The 21,319-nt window shown below is 32.5% G+C and overlaps 1 protein-coding gene across 1 annotated transcript; it reads right to left on the reverse strand.

Moving 5' to 3' along the window:
* Positions 1-15,784: 15,784 nt before the first annotated feature.
* Positions 15,785-16,694, reverse strand: LOC131029131 (non-specific lipid-transfer protein). The gene is made up of 2 exons (XM_057959529.2): positions 16,107-16,694; positions 15,785-16,013 (listed from the first exon to the last, which is right to left on the reverse strand). The coding sequence occupies exons 1-2, from the start codon at positions 16,475-16,477 to the stop codon at positions 16,004-16,006; spliced, it is 381 nt and encodes a 126-aa protein (XP_057815512.1). The 5' UTR covers positions 16,478-16,694; the 3' UTR covers positions 15,785-16,003.
* Between the last annotated feature and the right edge of the window lie 4,625 nt (positions 16,695-21,319).

Consider the following 21,319-nt stretch of genomic DNA (forward strand, 5'->3'; position numbering starts at 1 on the left):
TTCTACAGACAATTCAAACAATAACTCGGCCGAGTATATGCCATGCACAGCAAAATAATAGTTGGAAAAAGCAACTATCCTCCCTAAAACATCCACATTCGGCACCCGTCCCGAAAGGTAAATTTTCTAACTCAAGCTTAACCCTAGCTTGATTTCCTCAAACACAAATTCCATTGAGAATACAATCTTTCTTTTAAAACAAAAATAGAGATATCATTTTTCCTTACTAATCATTACTTGTCTAATATATATCTATCGAAGACAATCTTTCATATTTTGGAAAACGATAAACTTTTATAAGCAATAATCTTAAAATCAATCTTTCAACTAAATAAAGTACATACAAAAGAAGGTGTTATACATGTATGAAATTAATCTCATATATAACCAAAAGTACGCAAACACATTCTTAAAATAGAAATAGAACTAATTATTTTGTGCAAAATACGATATTAACATCATCTTTTCTCTAAATTCTTTTCTTCTATTCCACAATGGTTTACAAAGCATTTCAAATAAAATAATAAAAATTGCTACCCATTTGGACGTACATATCTATTATCTAAACTTCCATTTCTACACATTTTATACCAAATTTAACAAATAAAATAAAACATAAACAAAGGATTCTAACCTCTTGGAAACTTAGAGTGGATTGTAAGATTTTGACCTTGTCGTTCTTCGTCAAATGATTCCACGCCTTGATCACAAGTCTCTCTCTCTCCAACTATTCTTATCTCTATATCAACTATCTCTCTATCCAACTATTTTTACCTCTAAATCCAACTATCTCTCTATCCAACTATTCTTACCTCTATATCCAACTATCTCTCTATCCAACTATTCTTCTCCTCTATATCCAACTTATTCTTCTCCTCTATATCCAACTTATTCTTCTCCCCTCTCCTTGTGAGAAAGAATGAAAAAATGTGTGTGTTTATACGTCTATTTATTCTAATCTTCAGCTATGTTTACTGCTATCCTTTGGGCCTTATTTACTGTCACCATTATTTCTATTGTCATGTTTATTAGTTGGTTATAACTGAAATCTCCACGCATGTCTTTAAATTAAATATGGCCCTCGTTTTGTGGCAAGCTCGAGTCTTTTTATTGTTTAAACTTGCAACCATTTCAGTTGGAGCTTTGATTGCTGCTTGAGTCGAACACGGATCATGGAGGTGTTTACACTAACTACCGACTTCTCAACTTATACACCGAAGAGTCACGTTGCATGCCAAGTCACCCACCAAGGGTCGTGGGAGTGTTAAGTCTCCCATCGTGCTTTGGCCTATGTAAATGTTTTGACCACATCTACCATGGGTGGAGGGAGTCAACTAACAAACTGACCAAAGCGGCTCTTCCTTTGGCTTCAAACAGTTGTTTACCCTTAACCCGCCACCTTTTACTATTAACATGTTTAATAAAACAATAATATATTTGTAATATGGTTTTTTTTAATAATTTATTTATATTTTATATATATATTTAATGACTTTTTATTAATATTAAACATTAAACTTTGTTTAATAAATTCTTTGATAAACCCTTTCTTTGATTAAATATATATATCGGATTTTCATTACATAATTTAATTTCATAAATACATATACAATAATTACATACATATTTACAAGTACATGATCAAGTTATTATTAGAATTCATACACACACACACACACACACATATATATATAATGCATATATATTTTTAATCTCAAATGATTACGTATATGTATAAACAAAATTCTTGACGAAGTCAAATTTCACGATAATTGGATATTGATGTATGTAAATGATTGAATAAATTTCTCATATATATATATATATATATATATATATATATTTATATATTATACTATTATTCAATTTTCAAAAGTAAACTCATAAGTACAATTTTCGTACATTTATACATATCTAAAAAGAATATTAAACCTGGGGTCAATATTCATTTTTGAATCATTTATACATTCTATCTCTTTTAACAATAAAGCATAATATTTCACAATCACTCACAGCTTAGATTTAATTCAAACACTACTCACATCATTCAATTAATGCACATGAATAAACATTTAAATCAATCTACTTCTCATTCCAAATTCATCATTTCAATTTGAACAAACACTCAAATAAGGTCATTTAAATCATCCATATTTTCAAGATGCAAATTATAAATCCTAATGTGGTGTGTGAGAGATTCCCTTTTCCATCGAAGTCGTTTAGTTAAAAGCAATTCTACCTGATTCGTGTTCTCGCCTTCGACCTCCTTCACCTCATCCTGCATTACTTGCACTCAAAAATTTATCAGTATTGACAAACCCAAAATAATATTTAAATGTCGAATTTTATATCAATTGCAAGAGTAAAAAGCATACTATATTCCCTCATACTAGATTATGAATGATCTAATCTATTTTAAATTTCAAAATCACATTACATCTTTAAATTGCACATTATTAAATAAAATGATTTGTGACAAAAACTGGAATGCTTCCCAGTCAGGTATGAAAATCTGAAAATGGAAGAAGATGAAAGAATTTCTGCTTTTTATGGAAAGGGTTAATGAAATTGTTTTGGGTATACAATGTTGTGGAGGTTCCTTGAGTGAAGATGAAATTGTTTCTAAAGTTTTAAGAGCATTTCCATCGGCATACAAAATGAAAGTAACTGCTATTAATGAGTTGAGAACAATGCCTAATACATCAATATCTAGAGACACCTTGGTTGGAAAACTTTCAGCATTTGAGCTTGAGGAATTTGGTCATGTTGCTACAATTAAGACAAATTTATCTTTCAAAGCATCATCATCCAACAAATCTGATTGGAAAGCACTTTATGCAAGAGAACTTGAAGATATCAGGAGGGAAAATGAAGAATTGGAAGAACTTGAAGCACTAATTGCAAGGAAAACCCTAAAGGTCCTATTGGAAGTAAGTATGAAGGTAAAGCACCATTTAAATGTTTTAATTGCAATAAAGTTGGTCATATCGCATCTAGATGTCCTGATAGACATGCAAGATTGAGAGAAGAAGCTAAAAGGACATATAAACCTAACCTTGAATATCAAAGATACAGATTTAAGAAGAATAGAGACAAATCATGTTACTACACTGATGAAGGAGTTACTGATGATTCTAATGAAGAACCGACAGACAATGGATGGGAATTTATTGCAATAAAAGAAGATCAACCGGCACCTATTGTTCCACCGATAGAGCAGGCCCTGGCAACTAAAATTGAAGAAAAGGATGAATGGATTATAGATTCCGAATGTTCACATCATATGACTGGTGATAAAAGTAAATTCTTATCTTTTCAGGAATACAATGAATGTCTAGTAAGATTTGGAGATGATAAATCTTGTTTGATCAGAGGAAAAGGCAATATATCTTTTGATGGTAAGCACAATACTGACAATGTTTATTATTTTGAAGGTTTGAAGCATAATATTTTGAGTGTTGTTCAATTAGTTGAAAAAAGATTTTAGTTACAGTTCAAGAATGGTAAATGCAAAATCTTGAATAGAACTGGTTTGGAGATTGCAACCGATAATCAAACTAGAGGTAATATCTTTCATTTGAATAAAAATGAAAAGACATGCTTGATTGCACATATTGATGAAAGTTGGTTATGGCATAAAAGACTTTGTCATGTGAATTTTGATTGCATTATAAAGATTAGTTCATCTAAGGTAGTAAGAGATTTACCTAAAATTGTAAAACCTCATAATCTGGTATGTAAGGAATGTCAAATGGGAAAGCAAGTTATAACAACTTTTAAGAGTATTTCTAAGAAATCCAATAATGTTTTTTATTTAATCCATAGTGACTTGTGTGGTCCGACAAGAACAAGAAGTCTATAGGGAGATAGATACTTTATGCTAATCATTGATGATTATTCTAGAATGTGTTGGGTTACTTTTCTCAGGGAGAAATCAGAAGCTTTTGGGAAATTCAAACTATTCAAGGCAATGGTAGAAAATGAATCCGATAAGAAAATCAAATGTTTAAGATCAGATCAAGGAGGTGAATTTACATTTAAGGAGTTTAATACATTTTGTGAAGTGAATGGAATTAGAAGACAACTATCAGCACCCCAGACACCTTAGCAAAATGGAGTTGTGGAAAGGAAGAATATAACTATTCTGGATGCAGCCAAAAGCATGATATTAGAAGCAAATCTACCTCAAATGTACTGGAGAGAAGCAACGAATACAATGGTTCACACTTTTAACAGAGTTCACATCAAAGGTGAAAACGGTAAGACCCCTTATGAACTATGGTTTGATAATACTCCTATTCTTAAATACTTCAGAATATTTGGAAGAAAACGCTATTAGGAGAGATGAGTATATTGGCAAATTTGATCCTAGAAGTGATGAAGTAATATTTCTTGGTTATTCATTTAAGAGAAAAGCATATAGATGTTTTAATAAAACATTGTAAAAAATCATTGAGAGTGCAAATGTGAAGATAGATGAACACTTTAGAGGAAATTCAAGATCTATGGATTTTGAACCGACAGTTGAGATGATCATAAATGAACCTATACAGAGTGCACCGGTATAGAATGTGGATCTAGTCACACTGGCATCATCACATAATTCCAGAGTGACTGAAGAACAACAACAAGTGAACACAACCTGGTATGTAAGACTAAATCACTCTGAAAGTCAGATAATTGGGAATAAATATCAAGGTGTCATGACAAGAGGGAGACTGGCAAATGAAGAGGTAAGTTTAATTTCTCAACTTGAACCAGCATCTGTTATTGAGGCATGTTAAGGTAAAAATTGGATTAAAGCTATGGAAGATGAATTAGAACAAATTGAAAAGAACAATACATGGACATTGGTTCCATGGCCTAAAGACAAAAATGTAATTGGAACTAAATGGGTATTTAGAAATAAACTTAATGAAGATAGTGAGGTAATAAGAAACAAATCAACATTAGTGTGTAAAGGATATTCACGGAAAGAGGGAATTGATTACAATGAAATCTTTGCACGGGTAGCTAGAATTGAGCAAGTCAGATTATTTCTTGCATTTGCAGCTCACAAGAATGATAAAGTATATCAAATGGATGTAAAATGTGCATTTCTGAATGGTGATCTTGAAGAGGAAGTTTACATTGAACAACCTGATGGATTTTCACTAAAAATTGATAAAGATATGGTTTGCAGATTAAGGAAAGCTTTGTATGGATTCAAGCAAGCTCCTAGAGCTTGGTATGCTAGATTGGAAAAATATATTTTGAAGCTTGGTTACACTAAAGGTAATGCTGACAACAACTTATATTTCAAAGTGACTAATTAAAGCATCTTGGTTATTGAATTTTTTGTTGATGATATCATTTTTGGAGGAGAAGATGGATTGTGTAAAGACTTTGCTAATAAGATGCGGGAAGAATTTGAAATGTCTATGATTGGGGAGATAAAAAAAATTTAGGATTGCAGATTTCATAGACTGATAAAGGTATATTCATATGTCAAACAAAGTACTTGAAGGAACTATTGAAGAAATTTTTTATGGAAAACTCTAAACCGATAAGTACTCCTATGACTACAACTAACAAATTGACATTGAAGGATGATTCAGCTCCTGTTAATCTGACAAGATATAAATCTATGATTGGAAGTTTATTGTATTTGACACAAACAAGACCTGATATAATGAATGCAGTATGTATTGTTTCAAGATTTTAGAGTAATCCTAGAGAAAATCATGAATCAACAGTGAAAAGGATTTTCTGGTATCTACAAGGAACAACAAATCTTGGTTTATTGTATCCTAAAGATTAAAATTTTGATTTATGTGCATACACTGATACAAATTGGGTAGGAGATGTAGATGACAGAAAGAGCACCACTGGCAAGGCATTCTTTCTTGGTAGCAAATTGATTTCATGGTTGAGCAAGAAACAGAGTTGTACATCATTATCAACAACAGAATCAGAATATGTTGCAGCAACAACTAATTGTACTCAAGTATTATGGATTAATCAAATGTTGAAGGACATAAAGGTAAAATGCAAAGAACCTATAATCATTTACTATGATAATTCAGCAGCAATTGATATATCTAAGAATCTGGTATTTCACTCTAAGACTAAACATGTTTCTATCAAATATAATTTTCTGAAAGAGAATTTTGAAGCAAAAGAAGTGAGATTGGTTTATGTGAATACTAAAGAGCAGATTGTAGATATCTTTACTAAGCATTTGCCTAAAGAAACTTTTGAATATCTCAGAGAGCAGCTTGGGGCTATACCCTCACTAATAGAGACTTAGACAGTTGATGATTGGCATCAAACCAACAGATTTAACAGAGACAATTTTTTGACTTTGATGGAGGAGAGCTACTTCTCAGGGGGAGTAGTTGGTTAAAACAATTGGTTATTATAATTATGAATTGGTTGTATGTTCTGGTATTTGTATTGCTTTGGCATTTGATGTCAAAGAGGGAGAGATATCTATGGAAAAACATTAACCTTTGGGGAGATATTATTCATTAGGGGAGATATATATACTCTCTGCATTTGTATTCTGAGTTCTGGTATTGATCAATTCTAGAGATTGTTGGTTTTTAATTTTTTGGCATTCTGTTTTGGCACTTAGAAATTTTTCCATCTTGTGTTGCCATCAATGCCAAAGGGGGAGATTGTTGGTATTATGGATGTGTTGCATTTGTTTTTTCATTGATGTCAACACTTATCATCTGGAGATCTTTGGTTATGTTGAACCGACAAGTTCGGTGACTTATGCACAGTCACCGGTATATTGTTCACCGACATGTTATATTATACACCGGCACTGAGGATGACTTGTTATCATCTGAAGATAACTTGGTTATGTCAAAGACATGGTTTGGACACTTAGTTCTGGTATTTTGGTTATTGGTCTAATTGGGTGGACATATTTGTGGTTACTGGCAAATTGGTCTAGGTTATGGACCGGCATGCATTATCTATTTCAGATCAGCATGACATGTTATGGAGATAATTTAATTAATTAGATATTGTTGTAAATGTATTAAGCCGACGTGATGCATTGCACCTTGACTTATTTGTAATTTATTTTATTGCAATATTCTTAGTGAGCCGACCTACACATTTAGTCTTAGGTTTTGGTATATATGTAAGATCTCATTTGTGAGATGATGTAGCAGCATAGAGAGACGATATATGGTTATGGTATTATAACATGGTATGTGCGAATATTGAAGATCATATGAGCAGACCATAGAGAAGGGTCAAGGAAGTTTTGAAGGTTATTATCCGAGCTTAACCGGTACTTGATCCAACATTGGAGATGCTACTTTGAGCAGTACATTATCATTGGATTTAATCATCCAATTGTAGTCAGCGTGACTCCTATTTTGTGATTGAGTAGTGAGCTCTAGGTGGTTGGCCTTTCTGCATGTGCAAACCCCATTTGTATACACATACTATCTACAGTAGTATCATCTGATTGTGGGTAAAGTTTCCCACCGTGGTTTTTCCCCTTACAGGGTTTCTACATACAAATCTCTATGTTATGTGTTGTGAATGTTGTTTCTCTTTCTGTTCTATGCATTAAGTTTCACCGATATTAATATTTTCTGTTAATCTATCTACTAGCAATAAGTTTGGTTTACCGATATTAAGTATCAAGTTTGATTAAGTTATATTTGGGTTGAGATTAATTGACAATCGATTCACACACACCCCCCTCCTCTCAGTTGCCTCTGGGTCCTAACATAAGCATGGAGTTGTGTCACACTTTGGGCCAATTGAGGGTAGTCTGGCCGAACTGAGTCCGGTCGGAAGACACCTAGGCTGTGTGGTGCCACATGGCGCCTATGTGTTACCAAAATGACACTTGGAGTCCAACCAGACTGAGTTTGAATGGACTCAGTTTGACTGGACTCCCTTAGTTCAAATAAGTCCATTTAAAAAAATTCAAATCTTTTTTTATAGTTTGAAATAAGGGTAGTCCGACCAGACTAGCCTATGTGTCATGTGATGTGGCACAAAAAAGGTGAAAAACTCTGTAAATCTGAAACTTTTCACTTTTGCTTAATTTTTCTTCAAGCAAAATATTTTCTTACCAAAATAAAAAAATTACCTTTTTGTAGAGCTCAAAGTCACGAATCTAGACATGTAATTTTTTTAGTATTTTGATTAATTTTAATATTTTATATTAATTAAACATTACGAGTAGCTTTTTAAAGTTAAAAAAGAGGCTGATTAGAAATTTAAAAAAATACAAAAAAGTAGTTGTCACTAGATGAGAGAATCTTCTCAAAAAGTTTTTTTTTTTGTTAATGATAAATTTAGTAGTCAAAAGGTGGCATTGAATGAAAACTGTCAAATTTAGTTATGTTGGACTTCAAAATATTATAACGAGAAAAATATACATCAAAATTAATTTTTATTTTTTAACACTGCATATATATGTTCTCTATTTGGAAAAAAAAAATTAGAAAAAAATAAGTCTTTTTTCATTTTTTGGTCATGTCGATTAGAACCCCTAATTTTCAACATTTTTTAGCAATGGAAAATCTGTCTTTCAATTTATAAAAAATATAATAATTTTTTTCCTAGATTTTTTAAAAAATAACAGACATAAATTTCATTCATATATCTACATTTGATCAGTTTATATCATTTCAAAATTCAATTTAGAAATTCCACTTTTATGTGGTCAAAGTTAAACAGTTTTAGTTGTGTTGGTCTGTTCCTTTATAAAAGTGTGACACGACATTGTGATTTAACCCCGAGACTTTATGGAAACATGCAGCTCCGATGTAAACCTTTAACTGCTACAAGCTAGGAAATAGTGTGTTTGTGGTTATATAGGGTTTTGCCTTAGTCAAACCCCTTGTTTCGGTGATTTCCATCTCCATAAATAGCTAATAAAGTATCAAAAAGTGGTTGTACCCTAGAATATCATGTGTTTGTAAGATTCTTATGAGCTAAAATGCAAAGCTAGAGTTCTAGCCTATGTTTGGAGTAAAAACCTTAAATGAATATATTTTGATGCTTCAAATCACAAATGCAATGTAGATCTAAAGAAATAATGTCAATTTGAAAATGAATGATGTGTAGATTTGAAAACTCACATAGAGATACGAAAATAACATGAAACCATACCGAACCCTATGGGAGAGGCATAAGCCAATCAATAGGTGATCTACTTATTATTCTTTAATATATCCTAAGCATCCATGGATGTTGAAAAATATTGATGAAGAGTTGATGAATGATGAATTTGCTGATTGAAGACTTCACATAAAACTTGCACTTTCACTTCATAAGAGGCTCCTTCAATTGCCTAAGAATGGATCCTTCAAATGAGGAAAGAAAAGGTTATATATATGAAACCCTAAATTTAGTTTTGATCATAGGCCAACCTAGAATTGATGAAATTTTGCAAAAAGTGGGATTTGAACATTACAATTTATCGTCAAATTAAGCTCTCGAAATTCACAGAGAAAAAGTCGGGACCATAGCGATGGTCGCTACAGTTTGGTCATTCTTTTTCTAAATTTATAGGGAAGCAAAATATAGTGATTACAAAGTCAAATCCATCTTAGTGCATCAATCCAAGGTGTTTAGATGTGCAAAAATGTGCTTTGAAGCTCAAAATTAGGACTTTATCAGGATTAATTTAAATGAAATAAAAAGAGGAACACTTAGGGATAAGGGCCCAATTTTATAATATGTGAATTGGCGAGAAAGGACAAGTAGATATAATTAAATTAATAATTAAATTCTTAAAGGAACCTTGAAAATGCAAGATGCAATGCAACACACTAAGGCTGGTGCTAACTTAAACATGAAATTGGACAACCCTAATCAAGGGTGTACAATTTATGACATTATAGTTACTATAAATTACCAATTAATAGAATTGAATCTATTTTCAATTTTTTCACTACCAATAAAAATTTTGACTATTCATTTCCATAAAATATGTTACTATAAATTACTAGTTGAAAGAACTAAAAATTAAAATTTAATGTCATAGTGATGCTTAAACATATAATTGTAACTTAAAAGATTAATAAATGTGTTGCAAAACATAGAAAACATCCATATAGTTGTGTTCACAAACACAAGAAAAATGAATCAACGGTACTTGAAGTTAAGCGTAGAAAAAGATGTAATATTCCAAGATAACTTCATAATTGAAAGCACAATTGAAAAAAAAATGAAAATACCCTTCAAAATTAATTTTGAAATTAAAAAAATTTTGATTCATTTTAATATAATTTTAAAGAAGCAACGAATCATAAGCAATCAACTAGAAAGCCTATCAACCATTCCTATGTCTTTGAAGATTATAATAATAATAATAATAATAAAATCAAATGAATGTAAAAAAAAAGAGCTCACTTTCCATTTATAGCCATGCACAAGAGTGAAACAAGAAATCTCATCTCAAACAATTAAACATAATCAAATGAATGGAAAAAAAAGAGAAAATCTCAAACAAGACATTGTGGTTGCTAAAAGAGCCTATGAACCACATATGTTAGGATGCACCACTATCAAACCTCTAAACCCCTTAGCTATGGAATAGGCTATTAAATATAGATAATAGAATATAGAATAAACAATTGAAATATAACTTTCATTTAGAATGAGATATATATAGAAATGGAGTGAAATGAAAACCCAAAATAACTTCCATTTACAATGACAAGAACACCCAAAATATAGAGCAACACATGGAACCTCACCTCTAGGACACACTACTACCTTCATGTCAATGCTAAGAAGTCACATGGAAAGCATGGCCAAAGGAGAGTGAAAGAGAATAACTTCTATGGCCAAACCAAATGATATTTTCAAATGAAGAGGGTTAGTAGTGAAGTGGTGATGAATGATTAATGTTGCAATATGTAGCATTGAAGTGCATATCACTTCAACAATTGACACAATCTCAAACACTGAAATGTGGAAGCAAGTGATGTTAATGTAATGGGTTGATAACAGAGTGTAAGATGGTGAAGGATACATATTACCATATTTTAATGAAACATGATCATTTGTTTAGTGATCCCACAACATGATGTGCACATACTAGACTGATCATAAACTGCCATTAAGGATCGTCATGCTCCATCTTCAATCAAGCTTTGAATAAAATGATGGAAAAATTAGGAGTCTCCTCTTCTCATCATCCTCCATATGACAACTGATACACCTTTTAAAAAGAAAATTTTAGCTTTGCCACTTCATTATGAATGTGAAAAAAGTTGATCTTCATCTCATGTAATACTCCACATGAATCCTTCAAGATAGGGTGCCCCACTATAATATCCTCTCCCTTATTGGATAGAAAAGCTGGTGTCCATTGTACTTAGAATAATTGAAAAATATTCTAATTTCAATAATATCGATTAGAAACCACCAATTGTTTTAAATATGATTAGAAGAATAGATTAATATGTTAATAGTAACAAAAAATATTGTAATGTAGCACAGCCCCACCAATATAGAAGTAGATGGCTGTCATTGTTTTAAAGAAAATCAGACAGCTTTAGTACTAGCCTTGATAGCTGTTCTAATAAATGCTATTGGTACAAATTTTAGGATATTCTTTTATTGTTCGATGTGAAAGGAAAATTCTTGACCAAATATGTTGGCATTATTGTCTCACCTGCCATTCTAGGTCAAGCATTTTACCTGACTTCGTTAAATGTATACCGCCTGTCTTGACTTCGTTAAATGTACACCGACTATCTTGACCTCATTAAATGTATGGCTACTATTGACACGTATCAGACACTGAAATCATATTACGGTTGTCCACTAGTCCTTGATTTTAGTTGTCCACAATCATACACCACTGTATTAAACTCTAGATGTGGCTCTTGGAGAGCCCCGGGAATTCAGGTAAGCATAATATTTTGGATAGTGAAAATAAATTATAATTATTTATCAATCTTAAATAGCTACACAATCAACATAACAAGAATTGTAAATGGGATTGCAAGTTAAATGGGTTTAATCTTGGAGGAAACTTTGTGGTTAAGTGCGTTTAAGTTGGAGAAGTTCTAGAATGGGTGACCTCTTGGAACGCCCAATGCTTCACCTCTATGAGCATAATTTAAATGCAATGAGTGCTAACTGGATCATTCATTCTCATGAGAGATGAGTTCTTGTCAACCACTACTCATGAAACATGGGTCAGTGAGTTTGACTCGAAAGCTACACGGTTGAATCCTAATAACAATATTATAATAAGAGTTGTAGATTTTCTAATCAAGATACACAATAGGATATCCAAGATGTAGAAAGAAAAAGGAGGTTTAGCAGTCACGATGTTTTTTTAGGCTTTGTATACTTCTAAGTTTGACTTGAAAGCTACAGTTGAATCCTGATAGAAATATAAGAGTTGTAGATTTTCTAATCAAGATTCACAATAGGATATTCAAGATGTAGAAGGAAAAGGAGGTTTAGCAGTCATAGTGTTTTTTTTTGGCTTTGCATACTTTCTTTGTTGGCTATCCATAAGTCCCATAGGCTGTTTGGCCTACTCGATGTTATTAAAAACATTTATTCATTCAATCCCTATCATAGGGTGAGCCCAAAAAGTGGAGGAGTTTTTTTTAATTGAATTAAAGTGATGGACTTTGTCTTTAGACTTTGGGTGAGATATTCAAAATTGAATTTTATTTTCATATACTATGATAATTTTGAATTAAAAGCAAAATAAAATAGTTTAGAGCCAAAATTTGATGTTTAGAATTTAGAATGTGTGACAAACAAATTACTTTTAATCAAATGATATATAGGTTTAGAAATATGTGTATATTGTTTCTATAAATTCTAACTGAATATATATTGTTTTAATATATATTTCTGATTAAATTTTATTTTAGTATATTGGAAGAAAAGAAATTAATTATTTTTAATATATTGTAAAAAAAATTAATTCAAAGAAAATGTAGTCTAAAATTAAATTTAGATAACAGACATCAAGTTTCCACAATCCATAAGATATTGATCTTGATTGTTTTTGGATTACATTGTTTCTGGATATTGATCTTGATCAAATTTAGATGTTAGAAAGAAATAAGAAGAAGTTTACAATATTTGAGAAACAAGTTTCTTCTAATCTTATAACAGATAAGTGAAAAAAAAATCATGAGAATGTTTTTTAAGAATTGTCACCTGTATTGTTGCATTGAATAAAACAAATTAGATAAAAAAAAATAGAAAAAAAAATTAAATATTTCATAATAAATATTCTAAGGAAAATATTTTTGACTGTTCTAACTAATTAAAATTTATCATTTCTAAGATTCTGTAACTCATAATAATTTTAAAATGTTTACAAATTTTTTAGACTTAATTAGCCGATAGACTATTTCCTGTAGGGGAGCTCCCCCACCGGGAATATGTCTCACGCCAAGAAATTATGCCGTTTTCCTTTTCCACCGTTTTCCCCCTGCCGTTTCTTCCTTTACCGTCGTTTCCCGGTCCCTACCGACAAATCGTTTTTGTCGGTAGAATAAAATAACCCAAAAGTCATGGAAAACGGTGCACGAAATAAACTTTGATAGTTTGTGGGTGTTTATTTATTCATACGAATATCATATGGTAAAACTTTTCTCTTTATACTTTAAATTTATCTCTTTATACGTTTAAAAGTTTGATCTCCCTTAGATTTAGATCTATCAATTAAGCAAATACTAAATAAAAATTAATGGTATATAATTTAGAAGCTGACCTTGTATGTACTATGTTAACATTTTGAAGTTGTTTTGCAAATAGTATAATATTTATTATTTTAATAAATATGTTTTGAAATTCTTCTTGTTATAACTATTTGGGTCATTGGTTTTTTTTTGGATTTTTTAAAATTCACAAATTTTATATTTGTAAAAAAAAAATGATATATATATATGAAATTTTAAATCTGTAAAAAATCAAATGAAATGTGCATATCTGATTTGCTTTTCAATCTTCTTTTTGTACAAGATTTTTTGATAAATAACACATACACTTTCTAAAATATACAAGTGATCTAAAGTTTTTGAATGTATGTAATCTCAATTACAATGCTTCTCCAAAGCATATTTCTTCTACTGTGATTATGTAAAGAAATTAATAAAGTATTTATACTTTTGAAGGTCAACTCTAACCTAATTTTGATAAAGTATTTATACGTTCAATTATAACATTATATTAAATTTATAATTATTTAAGTTCCTATCGACCAAACCATTGCACCTCATTGGATGCAAGCACTAGTAATATACATTTCCCTACAGTGGCTAATCCTAGATAGAAAGGCCAATACCCGTCATCCTTAGTGCTAAATAGATCAATGAAAAGCATTCCAATTTCAATAATATCGATTACAAATCAGTCGTCGTTTATGGGTTTAAGACAAAATATATTGACAAAATCAAAGGATTGCTTTGTACAATTTAAATCTGTAATAGTAACAAAGACTATTGCAATGTAACACAACCTCACTACTGTAGAATAGTAGTCTTTGCTTCAAATCAAATCTATTGCTTTATTTCTATCCTTGATAGCTGTTCCAAAAGATGATATCGAAATTTTTTATGGATTCTTTATAGATAGATGTGGAAGGAGAATGCTTGCCCTAAAATGAGTCTCACATGCCATTTTAAGTGGAGCAGCTTATTTATGTAAATGTTGAGATTACTTATTATAGGTATATACTAGAATAAAACAATAGGAGTTATCTAGTTTTTAGAATTATCAAGATATCATTATCTTTTATATATCATATATATTATAATAGATGTTTGCTACATTTTAGAGGTTGTATAGTCATTCCCCACTAAAACAAAATTGTGTTTATGTGATGGAACTTGATTTTAGCTAACTACATTGGTACAACATTAGATTTAACTCTAGACGTGACTTGTGTACAACATCAGCTAATCAGGGCACCACAAACTATGAACAGTCCTTTCCAATTTAAAGATAAAGTATAACCATGTACCTCTCAAAAATTTGTATCTTTTGAGATTTTAAGTTTTGTACTTTAGATCAGAGTGAGAGATTCCATAAGATATTTGTTCACCACACTCAGTGCCAAGAAAAGAGCCTTAACATTATGGTAGTACAACTCTAAAATAGTCACATCTTAAAATAGGATTATTATTATTTCAATAATAATTTACATTATTTTTTATGTCAAGATAAGAAAGTGGTCTTTATATCCACTTTATTTCATTTAAAGATATAAGAATTGTAAGGCTCTTTATATCTTTGAGATTTTAAGTTTTGTACTTTAGATAGAGTGAGAGATCTTATAAGATATTTATTCACCACAATCCATGCCAAGAAAAGAGCCTTAACATAATGGTACTACAACTCTGAAATAGTCACATCTTAAGATAAGAATATTATTATTATTTCAATAATGATATACATTATTATTTTATTTCAAGATAAGAAAGTGGTGAGAGATCCTATAAGATATTTATTCACCACAATCCGTGCCAAGAAAAGAGCCTTAACATAATGGTACTACAACTGTGAAATAGTCACATCTTAAGATAAGAATATTATTATTTCAATAATGATATACATTATTATTTTATTTCAAGATAAGAAATTGGTCTTTATATCCACTTTATTTCATCCAAAGATCGAAGATTCGTAAGGTTCTTTATATCTTTGAGATTTTAAGTTTTGTACTTTAGATGAAAGTGAGTAATCCATAAGATATTTATTTCAGCACTATCACTGCCAAGTAAAGAACCTTAACATAGTGATACTACATTTTGAAATAATCAGAACTCTGAAATAATCAGATTTTAAAATAAGATAATTATTATTATTTACTTCAATAATGATTTACATTATTCATTTATTTCAAGATAAGAAAGTGATCTTTATATCCACTCAATCTCATCCAAAGCTCTAATAATAGTAATACTACTAATCTCTTACAACTTCCAAAATAGGTAAAATAACTATACTGGAATCCAAGGTTTGCTAACGACAAACCCGCCACGCACAGATCTCAGGGAACCCTGCAAATCAAAACAACCCACCCTAAGTCACAATGAAATCAGAGCTGACAAAGTAAGAAAGCAAAAAAATTAGGGTTAAAGAAAATAGCGTACGTGTTGCAGTTAATCGAGGGTGTTATGGTATAGCCGAGCTTAACCCCACAGAGACCAGGCAGCTTCCCAACCTTATTATAGTTAGCTTTGGTGGACGCCGCAGTAGACTTAATGCAATTGCATGCAGATCGCCGATCAGCCGTAGTTTTAGCGGCGGCGTTGAGAGCCTTAACGCCATTACAGCATCCCTGCGTAGGCTGAGCAGCGCTCCCCGCCACGTAGTTGAGGCAGGGAGTTAAATCAGACACCACCGTTGAGCACGATAGCGCTCCCTCCACCTCACCGCTCATTCCCACCACCACAACGCCAATTATCACCACCACTAAGAAAACTAATTTGCTCACATTGCTGCCCTCCATTGCTCTGGCCATGCTTCACAGGTTCTTCGAGCTCGGAGGACCTTTTCTTGCAAACATTGGTAGTGGGATTGGAGTATATATAAGATGAAAGAATAGATTATTGGGCTTAATCAAATCAAAGAGCTTAAGGAAAAGTTAGCATCGTAGAAGATGAATTGTAAACTTTCTGACATTTCTGATCATGTTTTGTCATCCATGCTAAAAAGGGTTAGAAATCCTGTTGCTATCGTTGGTCGTAGCCATTATTGCCTGTATTTAATGGAGTAGCAAACATATTTATGAAATAAGAAGCATTACACAGATTTTTTCGGGGCGGCCATATGAGACAAGGTGGCTAGTGCTGTGCTGGAAATAGGACTAATGTGGACTTGGCAGGGACGCGGAAAAAAACACGTTTGTACTTGATTTCTTCCGTGGTCATGACTGCGTGGTGGAAAAACGTCTCGGTGGGGCTATTCAGTTTTGTGTGGATGAGGTTTTATAAATTTGGCCTTGAATTATTTCGCATTTTAAAATAAAATGGAATCCAAATTCCAATAAAATGATGAGTTTTCAGGGCTTTTATAGTCTATGATACCAGCCATCTATGTATGGGTTTAAGATGGGTTAGTGCAGTATGGAACTACCTCGTACTCCTTGCCGGAGGTACCTAACTGAACTACAAATGAGGTGTACATACTTTACCTCCTTGTGGGATTTGAACTTGTGACCTGTTTATGATAATGGAACTCTTTTTTTAAAAAATAATTAAAAATAGTTTTTGTAGACACTTTTCAATGCAGATGAAATGTATAGTTTTAATAAGTGGTTTATATATTTAATAGAGATAGAATTTGATGTGAATGTTTTTGGAAAAGATTTTATGGAATATTTGGTTTTGATTAAGGCAAGTAGGGGAAAAGCCCTCAATTCTAGATCAAAAACAAATAGGAAGGCCTGAAAGTTAAGCTAGCAAAACGAACTAACAACAGACATGGTAATTAAAGAGATAACAAGCATAGTCAATGTAGTGTCATAAATTGCACCCTGTGCAATTCCACATAACATAGCACTTTTTCTTTGGCTAAATTAGAGATGATAATCACACTTCCACTTTACTTGACTGTTCAACTTGCTTCGTTATCTATGTTGCCTAATATCCTGACCATTTGGACTTATTTATTCATGGACACCTGTGTGTCGCAAAGACATCTGCACATTGCACATTTGTCTCGCAAATATTTAGATCAAAGGTGGCCACTGAGACACTATACCTACTAATATTGGCAATGTAGTGTCTCCTTTGATGCCCCCAAAAGTCGAGATAATACCTGGAGCATCCTTTATCTTGGTATTTCACTTCATTTCTCTCTCGTTAGCTATCTCTTTGTGCTCTTGGATTTATAGCTTGTTCTCAACACTCACACTCTTCATCTCTGTCATTTTTCATCCATTATCGATTGCCATTACCACACACAAGAAAGATTCATTAACTTAGGAGGTCTATGCTTTTCTCTCACCCCAACAAGCTCTGATTTTCTTGGTGTTGAAGGGAATTTTCTCCTTTCTTGTTCATTGCATTGTTCATTTTGTTGTCTCTGCTATAGCACATTGTATGTTATATCTATGTTATTGTATTCCCACTATCATTTTATCTCAAATTTATCTATCTAGCTATCCATGGAGGTGGAAACACCAAAGCGAGGGTTTGACTATGGCAAGCTTCTAAACCACAACCACCCAACATTTGTGTGCATGTCTAGTAAGGGAAGACATAACATTTGCTGGAGGCTTCATTCACTAGGCTGGTTGCGAGTATTCCTATATTTCCTTTGTCTTTTTATCACTTTGTGTTCTATTAGTCACTAATACTACTTTTATCGTATTTGTCGTGGACTAGAAAGTTTTGGATATTTCTCGATATCCTATACTTTGGTTCTCTATAGTTAGAATATTTTTATCTACCAGCATCATATTGTTTCATACACTTTTCATCCTTCTGAACAAACTTAATGGTTAGGGAACCTATAAGGTTCACTCAGAGTGGAGAGACGGTTATTGAGTCCTTGAGGTGTTTGACTACCCTTTGTAGTGGTTCAATTTTCCTCCTCTACATTTTGGTGAACCCAACATGAACTTGCCCCTTAATTGAAAATTGTTAAAACTTTTTGCAAAAAAAATTCATAAGCTTAATCAATCAATGTTCTTGTTTGCTTCATTTTTTGCATGTTCTTGAGGTTATTAGAGTGTTGTGGATCTTTTCTATGAGCTTTAAAACCTAGATTGGTATAGGGATTGTGGTGAGGAGGATTTCTAGACCGAGCATTCCCCCTCATCAATATAGTCTTATGAGACTTGGTCCAATCTTCATGGGGATGATTAATCTCGATGATCCTTTTACTCGTCAATCTCTTCCTTTAGGTTCAAGTTTAACAGATCGACTACATCTGCTTCTTAGCCTAACTCTTGATAATACTTTGATGAATACCCCTATAAGGTCTCCTCCTGTTGTGGGTTATGAGTTTGTTCTAACAATTTGTTCAATCAAATTTAATCTCTTGAGAACTTGAGGGAGTTTTAAGGTTTCTTAAATCAGGAGAATGTTCCCCTTTAGGTCGGTTAAGTCATTAGAAATCTAAAAGAGATTCTCATCTCAGATTGTAAGGGCCTAGAGGTGCTTAGGGAATTATCTATGATAGTAGGTTCTCATGTATCTCATGTTGTACCAAAGCCTCCAGACACTTAGTCTGACATCACTAGTCCTCAAATTGGTCTTGCTATGCCTAAGGTACTGGTTCATATGGTGGATACAGGTCCTATTATTGATTCTAATATAGGTCTTATGATTGATCCTCTATTTGGTAACACCATTTTTAGAATTAACGTCTCTTAGAATCTCTTTGGGTATATTTTTCCTTCTTCTTGCTTTTTTGTTGCTACTTCCATAGCTCATGCTTCTAGTGTCGACACTAGTGCTAATAATGGTAATGGTCCTTATGTTGGTGCTGGTGTTGGCCCTGGTGTTAGTCTTAGTCACAATGCTAATGTTTCCATTGGTATGCATAATTCACCTCCACCTCCTTCACCTATCACCTTTTCCTTAACACCATATTGCTAAAAACATTAGACAACTTTAACAATAGATCACCAATCTCACAATGCAGCTAATCAACCCTCTCTTTTGCCATATTATCATCACAACCCACTTTTAGTACATATCCTTAATGCCAACCTTCCTTAAGGGTTAGAGGCTATCAAATTTGATTGATATAATGATGATGGAGATATTCACTTGCACATAGCTTCTTTTCTTACTCTATGCAATGATTATCATAGTCAAGATGATGTTTTTCTTATACTTTTCTCCTAGTCTCTCAAGCAAACCGCATTAGAATGGTATAGCTCTTTACCTCATCGTTTGATTTAAACTTTTGATCAATTGATGGATGTATTTTTTAAATGGTTTTAGACTAACATTGGTAGAAAGGTCACCATCACTAATGTTGTTCATTGCAAACAACTGTTGTTAACAACAATGCAAGAGAGGGGGGGGGGGGGGTTGAATCAGTTTTCACCAAACTCAACCAAACTTAAGCAATTTAACCTTAACTTTAAATCTGATCAGAAACAACAATAGAAAAGATAAACACCACATCAACAACACACATAACACATGGATTTTTGACATGGAAAAGCCGGTCAAGGGAAAAACTACGGTTGGAACCTACCCACAATATGATAATACTCTTTAGTAGTATGTGTACATATTGCAATGGAGAATGCACATGCATTCAAGCACACTACCTAGAGCTCACTGCTAAAAAAAAATAAAGGGCTACAACCTTGGGAAGGCTTACTACCTTATAAAGCTTGGACAACAATTTAGATTACATGAACTAAAAGAATAGCATCTCCAAATTCCTGATTACAATTCCAGTTAAGCACACATACTCAAACTCTTCTCTTCACTCTTCTGCACACTCTTTCACACTTCTTCGCTTTTCTCCTCTTCTGTGAATGATCAAAAAAATGTTCACACATGTAGATACATCTCACAAATAAATATTATATGTATTTATACAATTCATCAACCTTACCCTCAAGGTTGGCTCAACACATAAGACCTAATTACAAAATTACATCACACGATACATAAATCAATATGCAAACCAATACAATGTAGGTAAGGACATAGAATGGACCCTAATCAAATCCTTGAACACCCAACACCACCAAAAATCTTGCCAAGATCATCTACAACTCGCAAAAACCATCGGGTCAACAAAAAAGTCATACAAAACGAAGAATACCACCAGACCAATAAAATCTTCAATAATGTGCACCACGATCAATGCGGACCACCAAAATGCATAGAATGTGATCAAAGAACATAAACAAGCAATGTGAATTCCACTGCAACAACCACAACAACTTGGATAACTAGAATCATCATTATTTCATCACCGGAGCTCAACAACACCAACTACAAACTGAAAGATATGCTTGTGAAGTTCCAAATAATGAACCACCCGAACTGAGGACACACATGAACATCCCAAACACTCTCCAAAATCTGCACAACATAACAAAGCAATTTTAGAGCAATACAAACCTAAAATCACAACTCTACAATACATAGCCAATAGAAAAACCAATCACCACATCGGATCACATAACTCGATCAAATCACCTTCCGGAACACTGAAACTCATATTGAATCAACTACAGATAATTATCTCAAAACCCATTAATCCGCATCAGCATATCTGTAGTAAATCATCCAAACAACTCTTTACAAAACCGAAACACAGGAAACACATGAATATGTTGACATCAATGACAACAACACATTCCAACAACTCTAATATCAAACAA

Source organism: Cryptomeria japonica, chromosome 10, assembly GCF_030272615.1.
Source record: "Cryptomeria japonica chromosome 10, Sugi_1.0, whole genome shotgun sequence".
NCBI lineage: Eukaryota > Viridiplantae > Streptophyta > Pinopsida > Cupressales > Cupressaceae > Cryptomeria > Cryptomeria japonica.

What these genes read in the sequence shown, in the direction of transcription:
- LOC131029131 (XM_057959529.2), bottom strand. Translation starts at nt 16,477, where the DNA reads ATGGCCAGAGCAATGGAGGGCAGCAATGTGAGCAAATTAGTTTTCTTA.